This window comes from Vanacampus margaritifer, chromosome 13 (assembly GCF_051991255.1).
Source record: "Vanacampus margaritifer isolate UIUO_Vmar chromosome 13, RoL_Vmar_1.0, whole genome shotgun sequence".
In the NCBI taxonomy this organism is placed as follows: domain Eukaryota; kingdom Metazoa; phylum Chordata; class Actinopteri; order Syngnathiformes; family Syngnathidae; genus Vanacampus; species Vanacampus margaritifer.
The window spans coordinates 20,077,195-20,102,823 of record NC_135444.1 but is presented as its reverse complement, the minus strand read 5'-3'; the positions used below and the strand labels follow the sequence as shown (position 1 = coordinate 20,102,823).

Here is a 25,629-nt window from a genome sequence, read left to right as displayed (position 1 = left end):
TTTCAACACTTGAGGCTTCTTATCAAAAGAACACTCAAAAGCTGTAGTGTTCTTTTCTGTCTTGATTTGAATGGAATCACAATGCTTTACTTTGCATCTTAGCGCCAACAGTTAAGAAGAACACTTGCCGCTTGTGGGCTCCAAATACTAATTCAAGAGAAAGTTTCGCAAGGACTCTTAACTAGAGTGAAACCCAATATTTGGTATTTACGTTAGCAGTGCGTTCGCTAGTTTGTGGTTTTGGTTTAAAACTGCAAATGCACTAGTTCATCCGATTCAATTCTTTGGAAACAAAACAGTGTCCTAGGGTGGCGAAACTTTTCACCCGCAGCTAGTACTAATTAGGGGAACATTTCCCGAAAGGTCAGCACTGCTCCACATACAATGTTGACATCTTACAAGTCCATCCCATGATGCATTTCGCAAATGTATTCTGAAAACATGTCACAGCTGCATGATTAGTATGTCACAGCGCCTACAATTGACACGTCTATGTTTTCTGTCTCAAGTTAAACACAAATGTCCGACAAAAGTTCTCAAACATATTTATGACGAGGACATGAGGAGGAGTTGCCATGTCAGGTAAGTTTTGCGTGAAAAGACAAACGACAACTGCCCGCCAACACAGGAAATGAATTTTCGCCAACATCCGGCTTGACTCTGGACTGAATTATATCACATTGTTGAGTTAATCATATTGTAATTGGAGCTAATTGTATTATAATTGCAATGAATTGTCTTGTACTTAGAGTAAATTGTATCATAATTTGGGTTATTATTATATAAAAAGAGTGAATACCCTACACTAAAAGGCGCTAACGGCTAACTGCTAATGTTACTAGGAGAATATGAACTCTGTTACGCTTGAGTAGTCATTAAGTGGAAGATATTGCTGATGTGACCTTTGACATGCATCCGCAGGCGCTCTTCAGATCGAGAACAGCGAGGAGTCAGACCAAGGAAAGTACGAATGTGTGGCCGTCAACTCAGCGGGGACCAGATACTCGGCTCCAGCGAACCTCTACGTACGAGGTAAGACCAGGAGAACCTCCGCCAAGGCCTCCTCACTCGTCATGCCAGGACTTCCTGTCTGGAGATTTGTCTGCTGCCTTCATTTGTCTTCTTGGTTTAAATGATTTGTGTTCAAATGACTGTTAAACCATATTAGCAGTTAGCCACCGGCTAGCTAGAAGCACAGTCACCATTTTGAATTGTGCTTGTTGTTTTTTTTATCTTTACAGCTGTGATGTTATCTTCTCGTTCTGTTTTTTTGTTTTTTTCATCAGACGATAGTTCTACCATTCATTCATTTAATGTTGATCCATGAATCATTTCTCTGTTATATATTCATCCAGCCATTTGTTCATTTTTCTTCCATCTATCCATTCATTCTTCCATCCATCCTTTCATTTGTTTGTTAGTTTAATTGGTCCGCTGTCCGTCCGTCCGTCCGTCCATCCATCCATTCATGCGTGTGTGTGTGTGTGTGTATCTGTGTCCTGTGCATAATGTTGACCGTAATTCTGATGCCAAATAGACATTTAAATCAAAGATGAAACAATGATGATGTTTAAAATGGTCAAACATGGATCAGGCTTCTCTGTGTGCGTGTATCTGCGTGTGTGCGTGTGTTTAAACATATTTTGGGCCTGTTTTACTCTTCTCTGTTTTTCCTTGTCTCCTTCCTCCTGGCTTCCCTTCTCTCGTTGTTGTTGTCATCATTGTTGTTGTTGTCATCGTTGTTGTTGTTGTCGACTCCCCCTGCGTTTCCATCCCTATCCAACAAAACCCAAACACTGCAAACACTGCAGACCAGCGAGAAGGTTTGTTTCCACACTCGCCCTGGACATGGAGGTGCGCTGGACTGGAGCCAGGCAGCGTTGGCATGTCGCCAGGCGCCTCAGGCCCGTCCCGGCCTCCCCCCTCGCAATCCCCTTTCTCTCTCCCGGAACCCCCACCCCAGCCTGTGCCCCGAGACCACACCTGTTCCCCTTTCCCTGCTACCGCTTTGCCTGTTGATGCCTGCACTCGACTCCTTTCCACATTTTGTGAAATCAAACAGGTCATTTACATTTTTTTTTTTTTGTTCACAAAAAAGCATGAAAGCAAAGTTTGACCTCACGAATAATAGCACACCGTCATCACTAAATAACATGCATCATGTTTACTTAAATAATGGTTAATATGGTATAAAAAATAATGCAAGTAAGGACAAATATTGACTACAGTAAAAAAAAAAAAATCATTGACTTTAGTAAAATTGTGAAAAATGCTCGCAAAAAAAAAAAGTGAATAAGGTTTAAAAAAAAAAAAATCCACTCAAGTATAATAAAAATGTTCGATAAATTAAGAAATAATATTGACTTGATTTGAGAAGAAAGGTGCATAAAGTGAAAAAAATATTCACTTGATTGAAATAACAAGAAATGTTAGTTAATTGAAAAAAGTGTTATTGTTCACTAATGACAACTGGTAACTACAATAAAAAACAAGTTTATATTTCACTCAAATAAGATAAGGAAAGCTGTTCATATAAGTAGTAATACAAGTAAAGTTCGAAAAATAATACTTAATTATTCACTTAAATAATGAAAAAAAAAAATGCCAATGTATACGTAAATAATGCTAGATGTTAACTAAAGATAAAATAAATCCTTGATTATTCATTTCATAAAAATAAAGCATAAATGCTGACATATTATTAAAAATTAAAAGGTTTACAAAAGTAAAGACAAAATTTTGTATTTGATTAAGTAAAATAATAAAAATATCAGCTAAAATAAAAATCCTTACATGTTGCAACCCCCCCCAAACCCTCACCTTGCACGATTCCATCCCATCACCTCGCTACGTGCATTCCAGTGTTGTCATGGCAACCTGGGCGTGGGGGTTAAACTCAAAAACATCAAAGTGATTGCATCATGATCGGACTAACGTGCTAACATGCTAATGTGCTAACGCCTCCCTCCATGCCAGCATGGTCAGAACTACACAGCCTCTTAACGGGGAAACCGGCCACTTCATTAGGTACACAGCACGCCTCATCCAGTGACTGTTGAGAATAAGAGTGTCCACAAACATCTGGAAGCCATTTAAGGATGCTGGTGTCATTTAAGTTGCCGTCCACGCTGCGTTATTTAACAAAATCCTCGCATACTCAAAACATTTTGGGATGTGGTATTGTAAAAACAAAACCTGTGAATGGATGGATTGACTCACTGAAATGATCCACTTCAATTAAGTCACTTGTCAACTTGAGTCTGCCAGCGACTCGGCTGACTCGAGTCGGTGAACCTAATTGTGAGTCCGCAAGTTTGAGTCAGTGAACCAAATAATCAAAGCCAGCAGTGTTTGCGGTGAGTCCGCTAACTCGTGTCAGTAAACTAAATCATCAAAGTCTGTAGTGTTTCCTGTCAGTCCACCAACTCAAGTCAGTGAACCAAAGAGAGTGAAGACAAGAGTCCATCTGTGTTCATATAAGTGAGTCAGTAAGTCAAATCTCATCTGAGTGTTTCTGGAGAGTCCGCTTTTTTGAGTCAGTGAACCAAATCATCAGAGTCTGCGGCGTTTCTGGTGAACCAAATCAACTTGAGTCTGTTAACCACATCACATGAGTCTGCGGTGAGTCAGCTAGCTTGAGCCAGTGAACAAAATCAACTTGAGTCAATAAATCATTGGAGTCTGATGCGTTTCTGGTGAGTCCACAGTGGTCATACCAGAGTCCGGTAACTCGAGTCGGTAAATCAAATCGCCTGAGTCTGTGGTGTTATTGGTGAGTCCGCTAGTTTGTGTCAGTGAACCAAATCAGCTTTGGTCAGTGACAAAGTCACATGAGCCTGCCTGTTTCAGATGCATGCTAGCTGAAGTCAGTGGACCAAATCTTGGGTCAGTTAATCTGTAGTTTCCTGCAAGTCAGCTAACTTCAGTCGGTGAGTCAAATCAACTTGAGTCATTGAAGTTCATGCGGCCCACGCTAACCAACTATTCCGTTGTACCAAAATAACTCGAGTCAGTAACCCAAACCAACTTGAGTCAATGAACCAAATCATCTGAGTTAGGCGAGTCCTCTAGTTCGAGTGAAAGGACCAAATCACAAGTCTAGTGAGCTAAAATAAATTGGGTCAATGAACCGAAACATTTGAGTCTGTCATGTTTCCAATGAGTCCACTAACCCGAGTCAGTGAGCCAAATCAACACAAGTCAGTTGAATCAAATCATCAGCTACTGCTGTGTTTCCTGTGAGTCCGCTAGCTTGATCCAGTCAACTCGAGTCTGCTGTGTTTTCCGTCGAGTCCACTAATTCATCTAAGAACTCATTGTGTGAGGGTCAATCGAGATCTCAGATATGCAATTTTTGATTCAATATAAAGATTTGACTCGATTAATCAGTGATTCCAAACTCAAGGCCCATCTTCCGTGCCGATGTCCGTTTCTCTAAGCACCCTCCCCTGATGCCACGTCTCGTCCTCCGTCCTCCCCATGCAGTTCGTCGCGTGCCACCCCGTTTCTCCATTCCGCCGTCCCACCACGAGGTGATGCCCGGCGGCAGCGTGAACCTGACGTGCGTGGCGGTGGGCGCCCCCATGCCCTACGTCAAGTGGATGAGCGGCGAGACTGAGCTGACCCGCGAGGAGGAGATGCCCATCGGACGCAACGTTCTGGAACTGGATAACATCCGCCAGTCGGCCAACTTCACCTGCGTGGCCATATCCTCGCTGGGTGTGATCCAGACCACGGCGCAGATCACCGTCAAAGGTAGAAAAAAAACCCTATATTTTTGGTCAATGCGAGTTTTGGGATTATTTCCCACCAATGGGTGCTACTATTTTCCATTTAATTCTCTGTGACCCCCCCAGCCCTGCCCAAACCCCCCACCTCCCTGACGGTGACCGAGACCACCGCCACCAGCGTCACCCTAACGTGGGACTCGGGCACCTCGGAGCCCGTGTCCTACTACGTGATCCAGTACCGAGCTAAGGCATCAGACAACGGCTTCCAGGAGGTTGACGGCGTGGCCACCACTCGCTACAGCATCGGCGGTCTCAGCCCCTTCTCCCAATACGAATTCCGGGTGATGGCGGTCAACAACGTGGGCAGGGGCCCGCCTGGGGCCCTTGTGGACACACGCACCAGCGAGCAGGCGCCTTCCTCACCTCCTCTTCGCGTCCAGGCCCGGATGCTGAGTCCCAACACCGTGCTGGTCCAATGGGAGCCCCCCGAGGAGGCCAACGGGCAGGTTCGGGGATACCGGGTCTACTACAGTGCCGATCCCCAGGAGCCGCTCGGCGCCTGGAACAAACACAACACGGATGACAGTCAGCTGACCACCGTGGCCGGACTGGTCCCGGATGCCACCTACGCATTCAGGGTGCTGGCCTTCACCTCAGTGGGTGACGGACCCCCGTCTAACGTCCTGCTCATCAAGATGCAGCAAGGAGGTGCGTGCATCCAAATATTTTCAATCGCCTCCTATTCCGTATCATATTATCGTATCACATCCTACCATAATATACTAATTAATGACATAATAATTGATCAATTTAGTGCATACAACTCAAAATAGTCGTAGTGGCCCCGACTTTTACAACTACTGGGAGAAAAATGACTACACACTGCATGTGAAAGATAAAAGCCACCAACAAAGTCAAGTGACCTTCTCAGTTATTACTGAATTGCACCTTTTTACACCCTCATAAATCAAACACAGATTCTTCTTCATCCTTCTTCAGTTCCTGCTCAGCCTTCAGATTTGGAAGCCGAAGCCGAGCTGGACTCTCGCATCATGCTGTCGTGGCTATGGCCCGTCCAGGACCCGGTTGTCGGGTACGAGTTGCGCTACTGGGAGGCCAACGACCCTCAGGAGAAGGTAGATGGACTTTGGATTCATCTTTACCATTTTGATCAGGGCTGGGCAAGGGCAGGGGCACATTTGAATGTGATTATTTGACGTGGAATCAGCAGAATCGGCAGAAATGATTCAGTACACCCTTACCTTCGTGGCTGATGCACTTTCTTTTTCAACGTAGCATTACAACAATCAATTTTTAACAAAATGGGCCTACTCAAATGTATCTTATCTAGCCTAATATTGTTATTGTCTTAAAAAAAAACATCCAGACTTTCAATCTTGAGGCAACATAATGCTGCATGGCTGCCGCGTTTACTCAACAACAATCAATTTTTAACAAAATGGGCCTACTCAAATGTATCTTATCTAGCCTAATATTGTTATTGTCTTAAAAAAAAACATCCAGACTTTCAATCTTGAGGCAACATAATGCTGCATGGCTGCCGCGTTTACTCTAATTTACAATTTTTTAAAAGGTATTTTATTTTATAAACATTTCTTTCTTTATCTACAAATGAGCTAGCCCCATTTATAAAAAAAATAAAATAAAAAATAAAATAAAAACTGGCCCTTGAGCACCAAAGTTTGCCCAGCCCTGAATTGGAAGAAGATCCAAGATGGTTGACATTTGATGAACCATGCTGATTGTGCTCTGGCAGCACAGCGTGACCTTTGAACCCACTGGATCATACGCCGTGGATGATTTGAAAGCCGACACCGTCTACGTCTTCACCCTGGCCGCCAAGTCTGAGATGGGTTTAGGAGTTTTCACGAGACCCGTCGAAGGCAGGACCGCCCGATCCAGTAAGTGAAAAATGTGTTTTCAGGATTGTGTGTGTGTGTGTGTGTGGGGCGGGGGGGTTACGTTAGCATGATGCTAACTGATCCTAAATGACTCACTGACCAAAGACACGCTAGCAAAATTATCCAAGAGCCGTGCTAGGTTAGCATTCTGCTAGCCGGTCTCCTCAAGAGCAACACAAGGTGGCGAAAGGTTCCTCTGGATCTGTACTGGGTTAGTATGTTGCTAACTGGACCCTAAACACTCACAGGACTTCCTGAGATTAAAAGACATGGGAGATTCTACAATACCAAAGACAAGGAGACATGTCAAGGTGACAACATGTTCCTCTGGATATTTGCTAGTTTAGCAAAATGCTAACTGGACTATAAACACAATCGCTGTACTACCGAATATGAAAGACAAGGGAGCAAAATGTTCCTTGGGCCCTGAAGATTTCAGAGAAGGGGGCAACATCCTTTGGATCTGTGCTAAATTAGCACGATGCAAACTGGTCCTCATTAAACCCTCACTGGACTCTTCAAGACAAAATACAAGATGGCTTGTTCCTCTAGCTATCATGTTAGCTTAGATCGCTGATAACCAGGCCTCACTACGCCCAACTTCGACCTGTACCGTCATCTCCAGTCAGTCCTCGCTCCCCCGCCACATTGTGTCTTTGTGCCATTTCACCATGTGTGCATACTTTTTGTGTGTTTTCATGTTAGCACTTTGTCTTCCATCTGCGTCTGTGTTCCCATCAGCCCCCTCGGTGCCCCCCCAGGACGTCCACTTGCTCAGCCTGAGCTCCACCAGCATCCAAGTGAGTTGGGCGCCACCACCCGCCACACCCGGGCCCCACGATGCTGCCGCCGCTGTCACCGGCTACTCCCTCGCTTACTGCGCGCCGGACAGGGAGCGCCACCGGGTGTTGGGCATCAGTGCTGACGAGCGTAGCTTCGTGCTGAAGGGTCTGGAAAAGTGGACGGAATATTCCGTGTGGGTGCGAGCGGTCACCGACGTCGGGCCCGGGCCGGAGAGTCCGCCGGCCTACGTTAGGACGCAGGAGGACGGTACGTGGATGGGAAGACATCGCCGGGAATTTCAAAGGCCTTCTTTCATCCTCCTTGGAAGAACATTTGTGTTTTTGTCTAATCGCTTTCCATGAAAATTTGCAGAGATGCTGATGTTTAGTTTGTTATTTCCGTTTAATATTATTTACCGTAGTTATTAGTCATTCTTAATTTAAACACATTTATTATGCAAATCTAAATGATTTGTTATATTTTGGAGCTTATTTAAATATGCATTATTTTACTTACCACATTTTCCAATGATAAAAACCATCTTGTTGTTTTTATGGACTATATGCCACGGAGGAGGCGGGACTTCCGACTTCCTTGTTTTCACCCATCAACTTTGTTTCCGTTTCCGGTTTGCGACGTGTGTACTTGTGCTTCCGTCTTTGTGCCCCACGGTTGCGTGTTCCCGTCGACGGGTGCGAGGCTGCGAGTGTGTAGTGTCTGTCTCAGTGTCCGAAGCGGTTGGGGGGGGGGGTAGAGTGTTGGAACACGGCTGCTGGCCGGAAGCGGCGCTGATGTGTAAAAGCCGGAAGTCGGAACTCCGTGGCATCCACCCGATTGTTGTTGTATGTGTTTAGTGCCTGGAGCACCGCCCAGAAAGGTGGAGGCGGACGCCGTCAACGCCACGGCGGTGCGTGTGAGCTGGAAGCCGCCGCTGACCATCAAGCAGAATGGCCACGTCCGAGGCTACCAGATCGTCTACTCCAGAATGGAGAGAGGCGAGCCTCACGGGCAGCCCCTCATCGTGGACGTTGCCCACCCTGACGCTCAGGTACTCGCTTGTTTTCAAATTCAAACTCACAAACAATCAGTGTCCTAATACTTTTTGCCCACATTTATGTACAAATTCAAATATTTCCAAATGTATTTGATGAGGTCACATGTAAAATCATATCTCTCAATTTTTTTGTAAATTGAGTAAAATTGGTTTTACTTTGTTCTAATATATATATTTTTTTTTTAATAATCTAACTTGGGACACCTTCCTACTTCTTGTCCCAATACTTTAAGTTTCCACAAAAGTATTTGGATGCTTACAGTACATCAATAGTGAAGTTTGGACAAAAATATTGGGACACCTACAGGAATTGAATAAATTGTGGGGCTTGGACAAAAGTATTGGGACACCCTCCTACTTCCTGTGGATGTTACAACACTTGAAGTTTTTGAAACACCCGCAAGAAGTAAAAAAGAAAAAAAAGTGCAGTATACATAAGGATTGGGACAGGAAGAAAATCCGGTCAAAATGTCACCCATCAACATGGACAAAAGTATTAGGACACTTAGAAAATGTGGAGCCTTGGAGAAAATGTCGAGTTTGGGCAGAAGTATCAGAACACAGGAAGTGGAAAATGAAGACAATGTAGACAAGAGTATTGAGACAGGAAGTTGAAAGCGAAGACAACGTGGACAAAAGTATTGGGACATTTATAGGGAGTAGAAAAGTGGAATAAAGCATAAACATATTAAACATATTAGATAACATATAAGGAGACACAATTAGTCTCCTGTTGTCTACCCCCTTTGGGGCAAGTGCAAGTATTGGACAGAAATCTTGCCCTGCTTGTCACAAAACCCACGCAAGCCAAACAAAACAAGAAGAAAAGAAAAGAAAGCAAAGACGCTCCATCAAGTCACACCAAGAAAAGTCACCCTGGAAACAAACCGTGTGCAAAACAAGGAGATTAACTCGGACTTTCCCACTCTCCTTTTTCTTTTTTGGCAACGCGGATAAGAATCAGCCTGCATGAGGGAAATGGAACGTGGCCTGAGGGTGCCAGGAGGATGAGGTTGAGGAAGAGTGCGACACGCACAGACGTGCCCACGCGCACCCGAACAATCTGAATCATCTCATTTTTTTGTCTGAGGACACGCATTGCGTCTCCTCTGAGACGTCCTCGTTGAAAACAAATAGGATGATTACAGAAAACATTCAGGCAATCATCTAATCCTTATACAGTGTGGAATATCACACCTGGAATTTCCCTAAGGATTCATAAAGTGGGTTCATAAAATACAGTGTCTGTCTATCTATCTATCTATCTATCGTGCCTTAATTTTTCATAATAAAAATCATAACATTCTAAAATTCCGATAAATATTTTGTTGTTTTTATGACAAAATTATCAATCACAAAAAATGAGGGGTTAAAAAAAATACTATAAGGAAAAAAATCTTAATTTTACGATAAAAGTAATATTACAATTGATTGAACAAGGTAAATTTTATAATGTGAAAATAAAGTCCCCCCCCCCCAAAAAAAAAAAAGTTGTGTCCTCACGTTTGACTCGAACCCGTTCACGTTTTCTCAGCATCTTCCTGTTCTCGCTTTCGTGTCGACATGCCGGGTGTGATGCTTTTTGGTCACGTGACCTGTTTGTTTTGTTTTGGGGAACTCAGGCGAGCAGCTTGATGGCGACCAATCTTATCTGATCACTCCACGAAGCGTTACAAGGTCACGCAGTCAATCGTGACTTGGATTCCATATGTCTGTATATTTGACTGGTCGTCATTGGGTTCTCTACATGTTAGTTATAGTGATCGGATGTAATGTCACGCTACGCTGTCTTTGTGCAGTCGTTGGCCGGCATACTCGGATTGGCTGGGAATGGAGCGGCCCATCCAGAGTCCAGAGCATTTCTAGAAGTGTGCGCCAGCCAACCTGATGGTGCTCCTCCAAAAAGATGAAATGGGTCAAACTAAGTGTGCCAAGCTTGTGGCTTAGGTTTTTATCCTTAATAAATCTGCCAAAATTTCCCCAAAACATTTTTCACGTTGTCAATATGGGAGGTTGTTAAGTCTAGATTATTGAAGAAAATAATACTAATGTATTCCATTTTAGAATAATGCTCTAAAAGGAAGTTTGCTAATATTGTTGTGTGCTAACGTTTATTAGCATTTTTGGCTCAGGTGTGGCTGCACTGTAAAGCCGAGTGAATGCGGTGCGTGTTGTGTAAGGTGAAGAGGAAATTGCACGTTGCCTCCGATCAGCGTCATTGTCAGCATCAGCACAGCCAGGGGGCGCCACTAAACTTATCAGGCTGAGGCCGTGAGACAGGTCCCTGGAGAGACACCCACGGCAGCCGCGCGGCTTGCATCGGAACGCCTCGGATTTGGCGGCTGGCCGGGATGAGACGGGAAAGCTGCAAATCGGCTGCGACGCTCCTCCGGGTGAACAAAACAAAACGCGGCCGAGACCACCGGCAGAACGTTCTGCTCCAGCGCCGGCTGCCATCTTACTGTGACCTCACCTGCCTCCTCTTTCAACACACCTGCATTCACTGGACCTCTACAAACAACAAATGACTTTTCTTTTTTTTTTCATTCTTTTTTTAACCTTTAAGTTTTCAGTGTGATGTCGTTCACCTGTCTGGTGGATAAACAGCTCTTCTGTCATGTCCTCCATTTTGAATTCCTGGTGGTGTCCAGTGATGTTGTTAATTGATTTAAAAGAATTATGATTATGATCACATTATTGTTACTGCTTATCGGCTGATTCCTATTTGATTCTCTTAGCAATTCTAATCAGGTAAGTAAAACAATTAGTGCTGCAAATTGCGTATTCAACTTAGTTCTCAAGGTTAGCTCTTTTAAAGCAAACATTTCTAGTAAGAATTTTACTAAAAAAAAACAACTGAGAACCAGTTCTCAAAAAGTTTTTGATTCCTTTCCCAACAGGAAGCCATCTTGACGGGCCTGCTGCCGGAGACTAGCTACTCGCTGACGGTGGCGGCGTACACCACCAAGGGAGATGGCGCCCACAGCAAGGCCCGGCTGGTCACCACCACGGGGGCAGGTGCGTTAGCAAAAGTCGTGGCGTTAGTAAAGAAACCCTGCAGAGCCATTGAGAAAAGTTTCAGAAATCTAGAAAAGAAAAAAAATTTTTGGTGTATATTTGGTAGCACAACCCCCAAAATAGCACGTTTTTGTTTCGGTTTCATTTCAGGTCAGTAGTCACTCACTTATCCTGATTGTTTACAAACATGTAAACATCTTATCATTATATTGAGGGTCATCCAACGTCACTATCTTATTTTGTGTTTACAGTTCCCGGCAAGCCCACCATGATGATCAGCACCACCATCGGCAACACGGCGCTGATCCAATGGCAGCCGCCCAAGGAGATGGTGGGCGAGCACATGGGCTACCGGCTGCAGTACAAGCGGGCCGAGGAGGACGCCTTCGCCGTCAGAGACTTCCACAAGACCGACGACCACTTCACCGTCACCGGCCTCCACAAGGGGGCCGCTTATATCTTCAAACTGTGCGCCAAGAACCGAGCGGGCAACGGCGAAGAGTACGTGAAGGAGATCAACACCCCCGAGGACACGCCCGCCAGTTACCCTCTCAACCTGAGCGTGGTGGGCCTGACCGCCACTTCCACCCGACTGGCATGGGAGCCGCCCCCGTTGGCGGAGCGCAACGGGAAGATGGTCAAGTACGTGGTGGTTTACCGCGACATCAACAGCCAGAACGAGAGCTCCGACGCCACCGCGGAAACGCGCATGAGCCTAAACGGCCTGCAGCCCGACACCACCTACGACATCCGCGTGCAGGCCTTCACCGCCAAGGGGGGCGGACCGCTCAGCCCCAGCATTCAGAGCAGGACCATGTCCACCGCAATGCCAGGTCGGCACAACTTGACCCTCACACTCTTCAACCTTGCAAGGGAGATCTTGACATGGTTTTTGTCTTGGTTGTGACTTGGCAACTGAATGCTTCTTGACTGGGTTCCTGACTGTGTTTGACTTAATTCTTAACTGGTTCTTGACTTGGCTCTGACCTGGTTTTTGATTGGATTTTTATCTGGTTCTTGACTAGATTTTGACTGGGTACATGACTGTTTTTTTGACTTTTTTCTTAACGTGGTTCTTGACTGTCACTTTTTGACTTTGGTATAAACTGGTACTTGACTTGTTTTTAACCTGGTTCTTGACTGGATTTTTGACTAGTTCTTGACTAGGTTCGTGACTGGTTTGTGACCTGGTTCTTGATTGGATTTTTACCTGGTTCTTGACTGGATTTGACTGGGTATGTGACTGTTTTTTGACTTGGTTCTTGACTTGGTTCTTGCCTGGCACTTTTTGACTTGATCTTTGACAGGGTTCTTGACTTATTAAATTCCTGGTTCTTGATTGAGTACTTGACTGATTTGGTTTGATTGGATTTTAATCTGGTTCATGACTGGTTCTTAACTTGACTTGACTTGCCTCATGACTCATTCTTGACTTCATGTTTAACTTGATTTTTGTCAGGTTCTTAACGTGGTTCTTGACTTGATTCTTGACTGCCACTTTTTGACTTTGGTATAAACTGGTACTTGACTTGTTTTTAACCTGGTTCTTGACTGGATTTTTGACTCGTTCTTGACTAGGTTCGTGACTGGTTTGTGACCTGGTTCTTGATTGGATTATTACCTGGTTCTTGACTTGATTTTGACTGGGTATGTGACTGTTTTTTGACTTGGTTCTTGCCTGGCACTTTTTGACTTGATCTTTGACAGGGTTCTTGACTTATTAAATTCCTGGTTCTTGATTGAGTACTTGACTGATTTGGTTTGATTGGATTTTAATCTGGTTCATGACTGGTTCTTAACTTGACTTGACTTGCCTCATGACTCATTCTTGACTTCATGTTTAACTTGATTTTTGTCAGGTTCTTAACGTGGTTCTTGACTTGATTCTTGACTGCCACTTTTTGACTTTGGTATAAACTGGTACTTGACTTGTTTTTAACCTGGTTCTTGACTGGATTTTTGACTCATTCTTGACTAGGTTCGTGACTGGTTTGTGACCTGGTTCTTGATTGGATTATTACCTGGTTCTTGACTTGATTTTGACTGGGTATGTGACTGTTTTTTGACTTGGTTCTTGCCTGGCACTTTTTGACTTGATCTTTGACAGGGTTCTTGACTTATTAAATTCCTGGTTCTTGATTGAGTACTTGACTGATTTGGTTTGATTGGATTTTAATCTGGTTCATGACTGGTTCTTAACTTGACTTGACTTGCCTCATGACTCATTCTTGACTTCATGTTTAACTTGATTTTTGTCAGGTTCTTAACGTGGTTCTTGACTTGATTCTTGACTGCCACTTTTTGACTTTGGTATAAACTGGTACTTGACTTGTTTTTAACCTGGTTCTTGACTGGATTTTTGACTCGTTCTTGACTAGGTTCGTGACTGGTTTGTGACCTGGTTCTTGATTGGATTATTACCTGGTTCTTGACTTGATTTTGACTGGGTATGTGACTGTTTTTTGACTTGGTTCTTGCCTGGCACTTTTTGACTTGATCTTTGACAGGGTTCTTGACTTATTAAATTCCTGGTTCTTGATTGAGTACTTGACTGATTTGGTTTGATTGGATTTTAATCTGGTTCATGACTGGTTCTTAACTTGACTTGACTTGCCTCATGACTCATTCTTGACTTCATGTTTAACTTGATTTTTGTCAGGTTCTTAACGTGGTTCTTGACTTGATTCTTGACTGCCACTTTTTGACTTTGGTATAAACTGGTACTTGACTTGTTTTTAACCTGGTTCTTGACTGGATTTTTGACTCGTTCTTGACTAGGTTCGTGACTGGTTTGTGACCTGGTTCTTGACTTGATTTTGACTGGGTATGTGACTGTTTTTTGACTTGGTTCTTGCCTGGCACTTTTTGACTTGATCTTTGACAGGGTTCTTGACTTATTAAATTCCTGGTTCTTGATTGAGTACTTGACTGATTTGGTTTGATTGGATTTTAATCTGGTTCTTGACTGGTTCTTAACTTGACTTGACTTGCCTCATGACTCATTCTTGACTTCATGTTTAACTTGATTTTTGGCAGGTTCTTGACTTGCTTTTTGACTTGGTTCTATTGGTTCTAGACTTGTTTCTTGACTGGCTCTTGACTTGATTTTCGCCCTTGTTTTTGACTGGTTCTCAACTAGGTTTGTGACTTGGTTCTTAGCTTGCTTTTTGACTTGGTTTTTGACCACACACAGCCGCTGAAGTAACTAGAGCTAAGAAACAACGAAATGAAGTTTTGTCAAATGAAAATAAATCATCAATCCTTCTGTTGTTCCCTCAGTATTCACCAAGAACTTTGGTGTGAAGGCAGTGACGAAAACGTCCGTGCTGCTGACCTGGGATGTTCCTGAGATCTTCGAGTCCGAGGTGCCCCTTAAGGTAGGAAGTCTCTAATCGACGTATAGTAGCGGCAGCAATGCCATCATCGCGGCGATGTTATCATCTCCGGCAGATCCTCTACAACCAGCAGAGCGTGGAGGTGCGCGGCGAACTCAAGAAGAAGCTCATCACACAGCTCACACCCGACACCGAATACTCCTTTGTGCTAATGAGCCGCGGGAACAGCGCCGGCGGCCTCCAACAGCAGGTCTCCATTCGGACCGCTCCTGACCTGCTCCTGAACAAACCTTCAGAGTATCCGCAGGACGTGGAGGAGGGCGGGAAAGTCACGCTGCGGCTGCCTCGGGTTCCGTCGGAAACCTCGTTCAGGTGTGTGCTGTCCTGAATATTCAACATATTCAGATGTTTCCATCTACATCGCTAAGGTACGTTATGACGTATGTTACAAATGTACAGGTGGTTCTATGTTGTGGTGGTTCCGGTCACCCCAGCATCCCTGAGGTGGGAGAACCCTGAAGACATGGACCTCCAAGAGGTAAGTGTGTGACCTGTGTCTTGTTTTAGCTCACTTGTCAAAACATGGTGAAGTACGGTGGCCCTAAAAGTACACAAAGGCTCAACATTTGATCTAAATATGGTAAGACTAATGTTGTAACAAATGGCAATCAAAACAATGCCACTTGAGCTTGGTGGAGGTAAAAAAATAAAGCTAAGGTAACTAGCATATGTTGCTAGATAGATTTAGACATTGGACAAAAACAAAACAGAGAAAAAGTACATTAATTTAAGTATACTCTTGATAAGTTCAAACAATATAGATACTAACAAATGCTTATTATACACACCTTATTTTACCTCAGTTGTCAAAAACAAGATGAAGTACGGGGTTCTTTAAAGTGGAAGCCAACCTTAAACATTTATTGACAATATTATGTTATATGTAACCTCATTAGTCATTTTTGGAATATGAGTTATGAAGCAAAATCCAGCCGTTTTTATCCATCTCAGGGTGCGGCCATTTTGCCATTTGCTGTCGACTGAAGATGACATCACAGTTGCTCATGGCTCAGGCAACAACCAATTAGAGCTCACCTGTTACTAAAGCTGCACTGTGATTGGTTGTTATCTGAGACCTGAGCAACATTGATGTCATTTTCAGTCGACAGCAAGTGGCAAAATGGCCACCCTCTATAATGGATAAAAAAAACTGCTGGATTTTGCTGCTTAACTCATATTCCACTAACGCAATATTAACCAGAATACCATATTTCGGCTGCATTGAACATATATTATTGTCAAAACATTTTTTTGGGTGGGGGTGACTTCCCCTTTAAGCCTCATAAAATCTCATAACTTGTTCAATGAGACAATAGGGGGAAAAAAAACCTGTGTCGACATTGGATCCCATCAATCATGTTAAAGTTTTTGTTTTGTTTTTTAATCTTTTGTATAGCTCCTGGAAGGGGAGGATGACGCCCGGAGGAAGAGGAGGCAACTCGAGAGCGACTTCTTGCGGCCGTACGTGGCGGCCAAGCTGGACTCGCTTCCTGAGGTGTTCACGCTGGGTGACGATCACGTGTACCACGACTTCCGCAACAAGGCGTTGCCAGGGCAACAGCAGTACCGATTCTTCGTACTGGCCGAGTTGACGGACCGCGAGTCTGTAAGAGTCTCCATTGCAAAAAAAAAAGAAGCACACAAAGAAAAGAATGCCGCAACAAGTGTGGCGAGAAAAAAAAGACAAGAATATAAACTGTTAACATCGTCTTGCGTTCTTTCCAGTTTGATGCTAAATGTTTACATTTGGCGTTTGGCCCATTTTTTAGCAGAGGACGCTGGCGGCCAGCCCGTTCTCGGACGCCATCCTGGTGAAGCTCCACAGCGGGATGGCGCGCCACTCCGAGGATCCCGAGATGCTTTGGGTGATGGGACCCGTGCTGGCCGTCATCCTCATCGTCATCATCGTCATCGCCATTCTACTGTTCAAGAGGTCAGTGACACTGAATTGCACACAACTGCAGCGCTCCTTTTTTTGACACAAGTTAGCGTTTGCATTGAATGTCATGTTCTTGACCTTTGAACTCTTTCTCTGCCGGCTGCTTTTCTTCTCTCTCTCTCCCTCTCTCCCTCTCTCTCTGGATGCAGCAAACAGGAAAGGTGAGCGAGCGCTTTTTTTTTTTTTAACAATCCCCTTGTACTCTTTTTACTACGGAACTTTATTTTGTGCTACTTTTGCAATGTCGCTTTTTCAATTTTATTTTGATAAATGCATCCTGATAAGATAGGCGGTATAGAAAATAGATTGGATTTATTCAATGGAATTTTATTCAATGTTTTATTAATTTTTTTTTTTTACTATATTTTCAAATGACTTTATTATTTATTATTTATTATTTATTATTTATTATTTATTATTTATTATTTATTATTTATTATTTATGATTTATTATTTATTATTTATTATTTATTATTTATTATTTATTATTTATTATTTATTATTATTCACTACTACTGTTTAAATGCTACATTTGTAATGTTACTTTACTCATTGCTACCTTATCAATGCATTTTTTTCAGTATTCAAAAATCAAACCTATATTATTCAATGTTAAACTAATTTATTCTGAATGCTGATATTCACTGCTGCTTTTCCACTACCAGTGATACTTTTTCAAAGTACATTATTCATTGCCATTTATTCAAAGCTACTTTTTAAACGCTACTTTCTCATCACTATTCTTTCAATGCTTTATACTAAGCTATATTTTCAAATCATTGATGCTTTTTCAATGCTACTTCATTCAAAGCTACTTTTCCGACGCTACTTTTTTAGTACTCATAATTTCATGCAATACCACTTTTCCAAAGTACATTATTCAGTCAGTTCCACTTTATTCAATACCACATTGTTCAGTGATATTTAAGTGCTACATTTTTAATGTTACTTTATTCAATGCTACCTTTCCAATGCTACTTAATTCAATGCTCTGTTGTTCTTTTTCCTCCAGGAAGCGAACGTCTCTGTCGTCCAAAGACGAGCATATGGCAGGCGTGAAGGACTCACTGCTGGCCAACTCGGCCGACCCCGTGGAGATGAGGAGGCTCAACTATCAGACGCAAGGCACGCACGCACACATGCGAACGCACAAAAACACACCTTCACACTGTTGATTTCGATTGGCAAGCTATTGTGTGTGCAAAACACAAAATCCACACCTTACATCACTTCCAGTCCACTGAACCATTTGTGACGTTTTGCCCTCCTCCCAACAGGTGGCAGCACCCTCAGTTGTCCAACTACACCAAGTTAGTTGTCATTCGCCTCACCTAGAGCTGGCCCATGTGTCCCTAGGGACCTAAGCAAAGTTTAATTTTGATACTTTTGAGGTCAAAATTTTTGATTGCTCTCTTATGATGAACGTCATCTACGCCGTAGGTGTCAAACGGAAGGCTTGAGGGCCAGATTCGGCCCGCCACATCAATTTTTGGGTCTATTAGATTTTTTCTTTTCATTTTGCAGAAAATCTGAACCACATTTTTTTCCCCTCATGTTTTACTGATATTACAAGCATGTTTTCCACCAAATTTCTCATCAGGGGTCCCTAGGCAGGTGCTTAATTAGCCTTGGGCCGGCTTTGCTTTAGTGTATGTATTTGTTTGAGTGTGTCTGTGTGAGCTCAAGTTTTTTCTTCACCTCGTGTGTGGTCTCTCCACTAGGAATGAGACAACATCCTCCCATCGCCGCCTGCGACCTGGCCGACCACATCGATCGACTCAAGGCCAACGACGGCCTGCGCTTCTCGCAGGAGTACGAGGTAGTATGCACACACACTCGCATAAACGCACTAATTGAAGTACAAATACCTCAAAATGTATTGACCAAATCTTATGCAACAATTTTGGGAGTGTGAATGATTTTGTATTTATATTAGGGGTGTCAGGCGATTAAAGTTTTTATTTTAATTAATTCAATAGTTTACTCACGATTAATCGGAAATTTTACACCTGTTCTAAATGCACAATAAAAAGTACAATAAAATATTTTTAAAAGTGGAAAATGTTTTTAAATTAATAGAAATATGGCTGCATCTTTTAGTTCTTAATAAAGTAATTTCATAATAATTCATAAAATTGTGTTAAAATTAAAAAGATGTCCTGTACTGTAAAAAAACAAGTGTGATATTGATTTCTTTTGAGGTCATTTTCTGCCACTAGGTGGCATAATTGCATTTGTAAGACGATGGTGACAGCTCAGTGCATTTTTCTTTTCATATTAAGAGCGATCTAATCTTTAACATGAAGTAACTTGTTAAATTCTACACATTTAAAAAAAATTAAAATACAACTTGAACCCACAAGTATATGCATTATTAATTATTAAATTTATTACTGCTAAATTTTGACATGGACGTGCCTGCTGTGTTGCGAATGGAATCCCCCAGTACAGGCTTTCCAAGTATGGTCATTAATCGCACGTTAAAAAAAAATTGTGGTGTTAAAGGAACTTTAAATTAACTCAAAATGAACGCACTAATTTTGACACCCCTAATTTATATTTATGTGAATTGTTAGTATTGCAATAGTAGTGAACCGTATCACATTGCGATTTTTATTGGCGTGAATCCAAAGAATTTTTGGGATGGATACGTGTAATCAAGGCAACATTTACGTGTCTCCCTTCAGTCCATTGACCCCGGTCAGCAATTCACATGGGAACATTCCAACATGGAGATCAACAAGCCAAAGAATCGCTACGCCAACGTCATCGCTTACGACCACACCAGAGTCCTCCTCGCACCCGTGGACGGTGAGCACCAACCCACCTCTCGCTTTGCAGCTTTTGACCCAGCTCATTTGACTCCAATGCGGTCTCACGGCAGGAGTTCCCGGCAGCGACTACATCAACGCCAACTACGTGGACGGCTACAGGAAGCAGAACGCCTACATCGCCACGCAGGGACCGCTGCCCGACACCCTTGGAGACTTCTGGAGGCTCGTGTGGGAGCAGCGCACCTCAACCATCGTCATGATGACGCGCCTGGAGGAGAAGTCGCGGGTACGAGTGTGATGAGGATTATGAGGAAGAGGAGGATGTTCATGTGTGTGTCCCTGCAGGTGAAGTGCGACCAATACTGGCCCAGTCGTGGCACTGAAACCTACGGCATGATCCAGGTGACCATGTTGGACACTGTGGAGTTGGCCACCTACAGCGTACGCACCTTTGCACTCTACAAGGTCAGGCTAATGTACCATACGTATCATGAACTCAATCATATATAAAGCTATATACCACAAATGCATCCACATTAAATGCCATTGACGACTACAGACGTCAAAGATCCATTTTAACTGGACTGGAAGTGAATGAGTTAATGTCCAATTGTCCATACACCTCTAATGTAACATTTTTAATCTCATACACCTCTAATGTACCTCTATACATGTGCCATATTTAGATCATATTCAATGTTATATACCACTAATGTAGTTTACAGTCATAATTTAACTCCTTTGCTCCCAGAAACGTATAAAGACGTTCTATTTTAAATGTTTTAAGTGTCTCAAAGACTTATTGATATGTTTTAATGTTTTTTTTTTATATTAGAGCATACAGAAGGCTTTGATGCAGCCTCTCAACTGCACAAAACGGTTGAAGCAATGGTAGTTATTACAAAAGAGGCCAGCAGGTGGCAGCAGAGTAGAAGAGATCAACCAGGGCCATGTTGCAAACAAGCTGATTTACCCACATTTTAAGCAGATTTGTGAATAATAATGAAACTTCGCTATATTCTAATGCTAATGGCTGCAAAACGGAAACAGATAGAAATATACTTTTTTTTCCTGATGAAAGAAGAGTCTCTAATCTTTCTTTTCCATGTTCCATGTTTTGATAGCAATAGAACACAATATTCTGTGGGCCTTGCAAAATCAGTCAAAATCCAGTCAAACAGCCAGGAGCAAAGGGGATTGCTTCAGTGAAAATGGCTGGGATTGAATGAGTTAATGTATACACCTTTATGTACCACATTGTCATACATATTTTATGCACCATATTTACATCATATTTAGTGTTTATACACCTCCAATGTAGCAATTTTACAACATATATAATTTCTATACACCCCGAATATACCAATATTACATTAAGGTATTTTATTTACATTATTAATTTACATCAGATTTATTGTATACTGTACACCCTTGTGTACCACATTAACCTTCATGCACCTGTAATGTACCTATTTTACATCATACTTAGTGTCCAGACACCACATTTCTATACATCTCATTTTACATCACATTAAATGCTATATTGTTGTATGCAAGGACGAGTACTTTTAAGGGAGGGGAGAGAGTTTTACATAAAAAAAAGTGGATGATGAACATGAACGGGTTGAAAGGGACGTCACGTTTAATGACGATATGGTACCGCTAGCGTCGCATGTACATCATATTTGATGTCTGTATCATGTTTGCTTCAGAACGGTTCGAGCGAGAGGAGGGAGGTGCGGCAGTTCCAGTTCATGGCCTGGCCCGACCACGGCGTGCCTGAATATCCCACCCCCACGCTGGCCTTCCTGCGCAGGGTCAAAGCCTGTAATCCCCCTGACGCCGGACCCATGGTGGTCCACTGCAGGTAAACGCGCAAGAAAGCACAATTGCGTAATATTGTTTAATAGCATCAAATGCTGGCATCGCGGCGTTGTGTAGTTTTTTCCTGGTTCTTGACTTAATAATCTCGTGGACGGGAGTCAATCAGACCACAACGCAAGCATCAAAACACTACGTCATTGTGTGATGTCATCATTTGGCATGCTAGCTTAGCCTGATAGCACGTGTTGACACGGTTCCAGCGCGGGGGTCGGCCGCACGGGCTGCTTCATGGTGATCGACGCCATGCTGGAGCGCATGAAGCACGAGCACTCGGTGGACGTGTACGGACATGTCACCTGCATGAGGGCCCAAAGGAACTACATGGTCCAGACTGAAGACCAATACGTCTTCATCCACGAGGCCCTGCTGGAGGCCGCCGTGTGCGGGAACACCGAGGTGGCCGCCCGAAACCTCTACGCGCACATACACAAGCTCAGCCACGTGCCGCCTGGGGAGACCGTCACCGCCATGGAGCTGGAGTTTAAGGTCAGTATTGGTTGATATTTGGACGAAATTTTACCAGCACTGTGATTCATTTTAAAGATTTTCGGGAGGTGTATCTAATGAATCGGCTAATCAGTTTTCCGATGTTAAATATGATATTTCATACCATATCGTCGCTCCTATGTGAACACTTATGTCCATTTAAAAAAAAAAACTTTTTGTTATGTCTGCATTCAGTTTAATCCCCAAAACATTTTTTTTAAGATAAAAATGGACATTATTCTTTTTCACATAGCAGCGACAATATATTATTCATATATGTATTATATGAAATGTTAATGCGTGCTAAGTAAATCATAAACAAGCAAAATGTTCCAAAATGTGGACCCTAAATAATATTCGTCTGCGTAATATGTTTATATCAATAAATGTATTTTCTTTAATTTAATTATTTTCACATACCCAGCTAAGCCACCAAATGTTTGCACGTGTATGTCTGTGTGTGTATGCAGAAGTTGGCCAACTCCAAAGCACATACCTCGCGTTTCATCAGCGCCAACCTGCCGTGCAACAAGTTCAAGAACCGCCTGGTGAACATCATGCCTTTCGAGTCGAGCCGCGTGTGTCTGCAGCCCATCAGAGGCGTGGAAGGCTCCGACTACATCAACGCCAGCTTCATCGACGGATACAGGCCAGTCCTCTCGTCCTGCGTGTCCACAGTGCCCCCTGGTGGCCCTCGGCTGTAACTGGCCGGCTTTGCGTTTGCGTCACCAGGCTGCAGAGAGCCTACATCGCCTCCCAGGGCCCTTTGGCGGAAACCACGGAGGACTTCTGGAGGATGCTGTGGGAACACAACTCCACCATTGTTGTCATGCTCACCAAACTGCGCGAGATGGGACGGGTAAAACACGAATGGAGGACATTTGAAATGTAGTGCAACGTAAACTAGATTGGGTTCAATGGTTCTTTTTACCCATTTTTTTAAAAGTCATTTTAGAGCTGTCATTTTAATACGGTGATGCCACAATATTTTTGCTCACAGTTATCATAGTGTCAGAATCTAATATCAGCCCATGCCTACTCTACAGGAAAAGTGCCATCAGTACTGGCCCGCTGAGCGCTCAGCCCGTTACCAGTACTTTGTAGTGGACCCCATGGCGGAGTACAACATGCCGCAGTACATCTTAAGGGAGTTCAAAGTGACTGACGCCAGGGTAGGTGGCGACCAATCGTCTGCCATCATTGCACTAGCCGCACCGTAGCCGTAAGTGGGAATTGACCCTTTTGTTTGTTTGACAGGATGGCCAGTCAAGGACTATCAGGCAGTTTCAGTTCAGCGACTGGCCCGAGCAGGGAGTTCCTAAAAACGGAGAAGGCTTCATCGACTTCATCGGACAAGTCCACAAAACCAAGGAACAGTTCGGCCAAGACGGACCCATCACTGTGCACTGCAGGTGAGCGCTCCGTGGACATCCATCGCGACATTAAGGGACACTTGGTTAGATAGTTAGTCAGTTGGTCAGTCATTTTAGATAGTTTGTTAATCAGTCAATCAGTCTGTTAGCCATTTTGTCTACTAGTCAGTCAGTTAGCTAGTTCGTAATTTTGTTTTGTCAGTCATTTTGTCTATTAGTCATTTAGTTTGTTAGTGAGTCAGGCAAGCAGTTAATTGGTCAGCTAGTTAGTCATTTTGTCTGCTAGTCAGTGAATTAATTAGTCAGCTTGCTCGTTATTCAATAATTTCAATTAGTTAGTTAGTTAGTTAGTTAGTTAGTTAGTTAGTTAGTTAGTTAGTATGGTTGTTTTCAAGTGCTACATAAATAAAGTTGAGTTGAGTATAGTTAGTCAGTTAGTCAGCTAATTAGTCCGTTAGCTAGCTATTTAGAGTGTGACTGACTTAATAACTGACTATATAGGTAGTCAGTTATTAAGTCAGTCACTTAGTCATTTTAATTGCTTACATAGTAAATCATTTAAATAATAATAATAATAAATATTTTTGGGACCTTTATTTAGTTTTTCTTGTATTTTTTATTTGATTGTTTTTTTAATCAGTCAAGCACTTTTTGTCTGTGAAAAGTATAAATAAAAATGACTTACTTACTTACTTAGTAGTCTAGTCTGGTTATACAGTTGGTAAGTTAGTCACCCAAACATTTTGTTAGCTTGTCAGTCAATCAGTCAGTCAGTTAGTAGCTGGCCTGTGATTGGTTGCCCTAATACTGTGTCCCCGACCACCAGCGCCGGCGTGGGGCGCAGCGGCGTGTTTGTCACGCTGAGCATCGTCCTGGAGAGGATGAGGTACGAGGGCGCCGTCGACATCTTCCACACGGTCAAGACCCTCAGGACTCAGCGGCCCGCCATGGTGCAGACCGAGGTAACCTTTGTGTACTCGTACCCTACTCCCCAATCACTAAAAAGAAGCTGCTATATACTGTAGTGGACAACAGTCGACTAAAAAGTCCACAAAAAAATGTTGTAGTGAGCAGGAAAAGCTAATTCTGTTGGCTCAGTAAGATGCAGTAAAATGCGTAGCTATGAGTAAACTTCAACTTAGACTGGCAGTAAACAACTTGAAGCCTTTTGACCTATTGATTATGTTTGATGTCTTCAGGACCAGTACCAGCTTTGCTACCGGGCCGCCCTGGAGTACCTGGGAAGCTTTGACCACTATGCAACATAGCACATTGATAAGCACCCTTCTGTCAGCCATGCTGACTTCGCTCCAAGCACGATCAGGTGACTGCCAATCGGGGATGGATGGGGGACTGACTCCCGACTCTCGGCGAACCCTCCCGGGCCCCTGAACACCCGTTGCCCCTTCGTTGATCCTGTACAAATGATTTTCTATCACGTCTTAATCTTTTCACTTTCTATAAGCACTGCTGAGGACATGTCTTTTTCAACACGCTCCCACATATTATGATCATGATTATTGTTATTATTATTAATACTCACCTGCTGCTACTTTGTTTTTCTACCACAGACATGATGATACTCTAATGTTACTTTTATTTTGGGGGGGACAGGTGGGGGGGTTCCTAACTTTTTGACCATGGAGCACTTCAAACAAACGGATCAAACTTTATGGCTCCGAAAATGTTCAACAGGATGTTGAGCCACTGCGGGTCTGGTTGCACTTCCTGTTTACTTGCACGTGAGCCGTGGCTGAGTCGACAAGGAGCATGCCCTGAGATATTGGGATTTTGCAAAGATATAATAATAAAACAGAGGATATGTGTCACTCCAAAGATGAGAACATATAGTTTGTGTGGCTTAGAGATTTTTGGGGGGTGGGTGGACAAATGGAAGTGCTTCAGTCATCTGTGGATGAGGCAAAGATGCATTAAGTTCAATAAATCTCTACATATTTTATGTTGTCTCGCATATGTGATCTCCTCTCTATTTTTAAATAAAAAATGGTGCAAATAAAAGGACTTGAAAACCTTGATGTTCAGGCTCCTCATTCCATTTCATTTGTATTTACTTCTATTTTTATTTGTCAGTGCTAAATGCACTGACCATTGTATAGGACGCTATACGTACAGTACTGTGCTGTATATCATTATTACTTATGATCGTAGTCATAGCCTGCACATACCTGTGTTGGGACTCACATGCAGAGGTCAAATTTAACGTGCATGCATGCACATGTCAAGAAAAGATGATTATTTTTATATATAATT

The 25,629-nt window shown here is 43.0% G+C and overlaps 1 protein-coding gene across 9 annotated transcripts in view; it reads left to right on the top strand.

Annotated features, from left to right (window-relative positions):
- The window catches only part of ptprfa (protein tyrosine phosphatase receptor type Fa), a 43,743-nt gene extending 18,349 nt beyond the window's left edge, over window positions 1-25,394 (top strand). For 2 of the 9 annotated variants that reach the window (XM_077583903.1, XM_077583904.1), the window contains 30 exons: window positions 922-1,032; window positions 1,812-1,823; window positions 4,486-4,755; window positions 4,857-5,438; window positions 5,730-5,866; window positions 6,508-6,652; window positions 7,394-7,702; window positions 8,290-8,483; window positions 11,390-11,507; window positions 11,759-12,340; window positions 14,787-14,884; window positions 14,958-15,214; window positions 15,302-15,380; window positions 16,299-16,508; window positions 16,672-16,835; window positions 16,991-17,002; window positions 17,854-17,966; window positions 18,119-18,151; window positions 18,563-18,660; window positions 19,529-19,652; window positions 19,726-19,901; window positions 19,961-20,080; window positions 21,328-21,482; window positions 21,700-21,985; window positions 22,456-22,634; window positions 22,718-22,844; window positions 23,032-23,157; window positions 23,243-23,397; window positions 24,185-24,320; window positions 24,558-25,394. In XM_077583903.1, the coding sequence (XP_077440029.1) occupies window positions 922-1,032; window positions 1,812-1,823; window positions 4,486-4,755; window positions 4,857-5,438; window positions 5,730-5,866; window positions 6,508-6,652; window positions 7,394-7,702; window positions 8,290-8,483; window positions 11,390-11,507; window positions 11,759-12,340; window positions 14,787-14,884; window positions 14,958-15,214; window positions 15,302-15,380; window positions 16,299-16,508; window positions 16,672-16,835; window positions 16,991-17,002; window positions 17,854-17,966; window positions 18,119-18,151; window positions 18,563-18,660; window positions 19,529-19,652; window positions 19,726-19,901; window positions 19,961-20,080; window positions 21,328-21,482; window positions 21,700-21,985; window positions 22,456-22,634; window positions 22,718-22,844; window positions 23,032-23,157; window positions 23,243-23,397; window positions 24,185-24,320; window positions 24,558-24,626 (5,177 nt within the window). In that variant the 3' untranslated portion in view covers window positions 24,627-25,394. The remainder of the gene's footprint in view (window positions 1-921; window positions 1,033-1,811; window positions 1,824-4,485; window positions 4,756-4,856; window positions 5,439-5,729; window positions 5,867-6,507; window positions 6,653-7,393; window positions 7,703-8,289; window positions 8,484-11,389; window positions 11,508-11,758; window positions 12,341-14,786; window positions 14,885-14,957; window positions 15,215-15,301; window positions 15,381-16,298; window positions 16,509-16,671; window positions 16,836-16,990; window positions 17,003-17,853; window positions 17,967-18,118; window positions 18,152-18,562; window positions 18,661-19,528; window positions 19,653-19,725; window positions 19,902-19,960; window positions 20,081-21,327; window positions 21,483-21,699; window positions 21,986-22,455; window positions 22,635-22,717; window positions 22,845-23,031; window positions 23,158-23,242; window positions 23,398-24,184; window positions 24,321-24,557) is intronic. The other 7 variants (XM_077583911.1, XM_077583907.1, XM_077583906.1 and 4 more) reach the window with 6 other exon arrangements.
- Window positions 25,395-25,629: the final 235 nt, after the last annotated feature.